At 36.8% G+C, this 4293-nt stretch overlaps 1 protein-coding gene across 7 annotated transcripts in view; it reads right to left on the bottom strand.

Moving 5' to 3' along the window:
* Nucleotides 1–853: 853 nt before the first annotated feature.
* Nucleotides 854–4293, bottom strand: part of KLHL2 (kelch like family member 2) — a 63878-nt gene continuing 60438 nt past the window's right edge. For all 7 annotated transcript variants that reach the window (XM_035891926.1, XM_009636350.2, XM_035891927.1 and 4 more), the window contains 3 exons: nt 2877–3017; nt 2570–2713; nt 854–1915 (listed from right to left, as the gene is read on the bottom strand). In XM_035891926.1, the coding sequence (XP_035747819.1) occupies nt 1887–1915; nt 2570–2713; nt 2877–3017 (314 nt within the window). In that variant the 3' untranslated portion in view covers nt 854–1886. The remainder of the gene's footprint in view (nt 1916–2569; nt 2714–2876; nt 3018–4293) is intronic.

Below are 4293 nucleotides of genomic sequence, written 5' to 3'. Positions count from 1 at the left end.
GGAGCGCAATCGCAGAAGGAGGAGGGGAGTCAGAGCGCGGCCCACGGGGCGGCGGCAGCCATTAACGAGGGAAACGATCGTTCCCGAGAGGAGCCCCCGCTGGCCGGTACCTCCATCCGCGCTGCTCCTGACGCTTCGTTGAAAGCGGCGTTGGCTCTTCCCCAGGAGCAGCGCGGCACGGTGGGGCTGCGGTGGGACTCGTTACCTTCTCTTTCTAGGGTAGCCTATGCGCGCAGCCTCGGGTGCCCATGTGCCTACACACACGTTTCTTTGCTTAAGTAAAGTAAGATGGAAATAACAAGGGTATGGTCAGGGTAGCAATGGACCAGAACCCCTTTCACTGAATTAGGTACCATGCAAGTAAAATTCTACAAATACTACAAGTGTACAATTCAAATAACGTATTTCTAGTGAAGCACACTACCCCAACCTACACTGTGTCATACAATATCAAACCATAAATGCAATTGTCCACTTAATTTCAGCATCTGCCAAAAAAGTATGATGGTTGAGAATACCATAAATAGGTTGAGAAGAAAATAATTAATTTTCATAGCTCAGATAGTTTCACTGGAACTTAGAGGTGGCCCCTACCTTAAAACTAAAAACCAAAGCTTTCAGAAACAAAGCTGTAGCAAAACCAGTGATACATGGCCAGTTCTTAAACCTTAATAATTATTTTTCATTTGCTTGCATTCAGATCTTTAGAATACCAGCTTGCCCCCCCCTCAAAAAAATCTTCACTGATGTCAAGATTATTTGGTTTGAGACTTGCATTGAGAAACACAAGTTTTAAGCGACTTGTTGGCATTAGGAAACAATATACAAACTTTTATTTGAAGAAAATCTCAAATATGACAATAACTTTGGTCATGTTAAAAGGAGGCCATCCAAGAATGAATATAAATGAGCTGCTGTATAAGCATGGCCACATACAGTATATTCAGATATTAGCTAATAGAAGCTAAGGTTACACACATAAATAGGCCTTAGTACCATGCAAGTTCAATGCAATTTCATACATTCATTATAAATTTTCAGTAATTTTCATGCCAATCACCTTTTGGATAAAAAGGTAAGAAAGAAGTAACATCTAAATGTGACCAAAATTGAACAGAAAAAAAAAATAAGTACAGACAACATTTTTATTAAAAAGATCTTGAAATTACACCTGTTCGAGAAGTGTTATACCATCTCTGATCTCTCCTTCAGTGGGAATTAGTGTTAAGCATTGTTACATATCAAAAAATACAACTCTGTTTTACAACGTAGTACTGGCATATTCAAAGTACTGTGCCAAATTATAAATAGTAAAATCAGGTTTTAAAGTATTTCAATAGAAAGCAACTTATGCTCACACAAACATATGCACATATTACAGTTATGTAACAAAAGTTTTATAAAAGGAAACATTTACCCCATGCCAGTTTTAATTACTGAGGTGGGATTCAATACCTACTATGAAGACTGACAGTTCATTTCTTTAAATATATTTATTAGTCTCTGGAAAAAATAAGACAAAAATTTACTTTCACCAGAATATACACCATTCTTCACTGACAATCCATTTCTCAGTCATGACTGACAGAAGTCGGTCCTTATGAAAGTGGCTTTTAGTTTTTGAAGACCTTGCAATAAAAAAAGAGATGGTCCACTAGACTTCAAAAATTCAATCAGCTTCTGCTCAACTGCAGAATAATCCTACGCATTGCTTCTACCTAGAGTAATCTTCATCATCTGTCATCTGTAATTGTAGACAGTCACATCTCCCACTGTGACTCAAGGTGCAGCTACAAGTAGAGAAGTGCTTAGATACTCAGTCACTTCAAATACACTTGTTGAAGACTGCTTCTAGTGCATAATCAAGTTGAAAATCCCTTTACTGATCATAATGGTTTGTCAATAACTGTAACACCTAGAGTGAGGGGGGGGGAAAGGCATAAATCTTTATTTAAAAAAAAAAATCAAGAATATGAAAATCAAGTTTTAATACCTTGCAACCAGCAGAACATAAAAGAACCTGTGCACCAGCATCAGTGTTCGTATTTTCCTTAATTTCTCTGACAAAGTTGCCTGAACCAGTGCAAAGCTCTGAAATTTTCTGTGACTTGAAAAGATTTGTCATTACTCAAGTTTAGTTTTGTTATCAGTGAAATATATCCTTAACATCCACTTAAATAACTCATTTGAGAAACTGCAATTACTGAAGGAAAAGATTCCTGAAGCAGCTCTTGGTTTCTAAATATCAAATCCCAAAGAAGTTCAGAATTGCACCCCGCTAAACTGAGACACAAATCTCTTGTTAAAAAAAGGACTGGTCATACCAGAATCATCTTTCTGACTCACCACTTACATGCTAAATCCCTCTTGAGTACAGTTTACTGCCATGTTTTTCCTTGTAGTGAATAATTGTTTGAAGTCATCATTCAAAACCTACCATCAGATTCTTCATACCTGTTCTGTTATCTCAGGTTTTACCTTAGCTAGGACTGTTCAGATGCTTTATCAAATTTCTTATCTTAGCTGTTGTACTGTAAAAAGTCTGTTAAAGAATATCTCTACAAATTACCTGCATAGCTTCTTCCTGTACTCATACAAGATGACACAACTGTCCATTTATCAGTTGTTGGATTATAATATTCCACTGTTGATAAATTACAGGAACCATCGTCTCCTCCAACTACATACAAGAGACCATTTACAGCACAAACACCTAAAAAAAGACAGGAAACCAATATGAAAATTAGCAATTGGCTTGTTCACCCCATAAAAGCATAGTTTCTATTCTGCAACATCATGAAAGGAGCAGAAATCCAAGAATGTGCCATTTACACCAAATGATATTACCACTGTTTTTAAGTAATCGTTGCATATACCTGCATTCCTTCTGCACATGTTCATGTCTGCAACCTGCTTCCATGTACTCGCGATGGGATCAAACACTTCAACACTTTTTCTTACCAAAGGACCATCATGACCACCTACCGCATACAATAAATTGTTTAACACACCAACACCTGCAAACATATGAAAATACTCAAAGTTAACCAGAGAATGGTTTGACTGATACAAAGGAGAAACAACAAATAAAAACATAAATCCTTCATCCAGTCAGTGTTAGGAACTATTTCAGAGAACATTTGGGTCAGGATGCATTAAAGCAAAAAGACAGTAACTACAGCAAGACACTGATAAAATGTCTTGCGTGCCCATCTACCATATCACAGCTTACAAAGACCAGAGCTGTTCTGCAACAGAAGATTTAGAAAATTTTGGATGGAAAATGATGTGCAGGAAAATGAGGACTGTTGAAATTTAGGACTAATTAGAAGTGACAGTAAATGTGACAGTATGCTCAGCCAGCATAACGGAAATCTGACAAGATGATAAAGCATAAGTGAATTTTTAGAAAGTAAAAACTGTGCAGTATGGAGGATAAAGGCTGAATGGATAGACATTATACAATAGGGATGCTTCCACTGAAGTGTTAGAATACCTTGTAAACATATATATGAAACAAAAGTGAACAGTTAGTGTGAGCACCTTCCTCTTCTGGGACTGGGAGAGCATCAAGGTTCCTTAACCCAAGCCTCAGTTATCAAAATATCCAAAAGGATATTAAAGGGTCTCCTTTATAACAAAATCTTATCAATCTGTACCCTTGGGATGAAGGAATAAAGCTAGTCTATGTCTGCTTGCTAATTGGGCTGCACATACTGAAAAGATGGTGATACGGGAAGCAGAAAGGAAGGCCTGTTTATTCCTCACTGTATAATGCAATATCAGAATCCAAACTTAATAGATTTCAGAAAAGTAGGGGGAAGGGGGGTTGCATTAAAACTTGTGATTGATGGACCATAAAGACAACTGAAAAAATGCTACTATGAAAGTACATTGGGAAATCTAAAATACGTCACATTTAAGATTATGAAACTTAGAGCTGAGATACAGATTTGCAAATACAGTTCTTAAAGTGTTGCATGGAAAGGGGCAGCTTAAAAATCTTTATTGAATGAAAACAGCAGATATGAATGCAAAAGATCAGTTAAGTCCTTCATAGAAGAAAAATTGCTGGGTGGAAAAATGAAAGTACATTGGGAAATCTAAAATACGTCACATTTAAGATTATGAAACTTAGAGCTGAGATACAGATTTGCAAATACAGTTCTTAAAGTGTTGCATGGAAAGGGGCAGCTTAAAAATCTTTATTGAATGAAAACAGCAGATATGAATGCAAAAGATCAGTTAAGTCCTTCATAGAAGAAAAATTGCTGGGTGGAAAAAAAAAAAAAA

This window comes from Egretta garzetta, unplaced genomic scaffold (genome assembly GCF_000687185.1).
Source record: "Egretta garzetta isolate BGI_Z169 unplaced genomic scaffold, ASM68718v1 scaffold174, whole genome shotgun sequence".
NCBI lineage: Eukaryota > Metazoa > Chordata > Aves > Pelecaniformes > Ardeidae > Egretta > Egretta garzetta.
The sequence above is the reverse complement of the archived record's forward strand: the minus strand, read 5'-3'. Positions and strand labels throughout refer to the sequence as shown.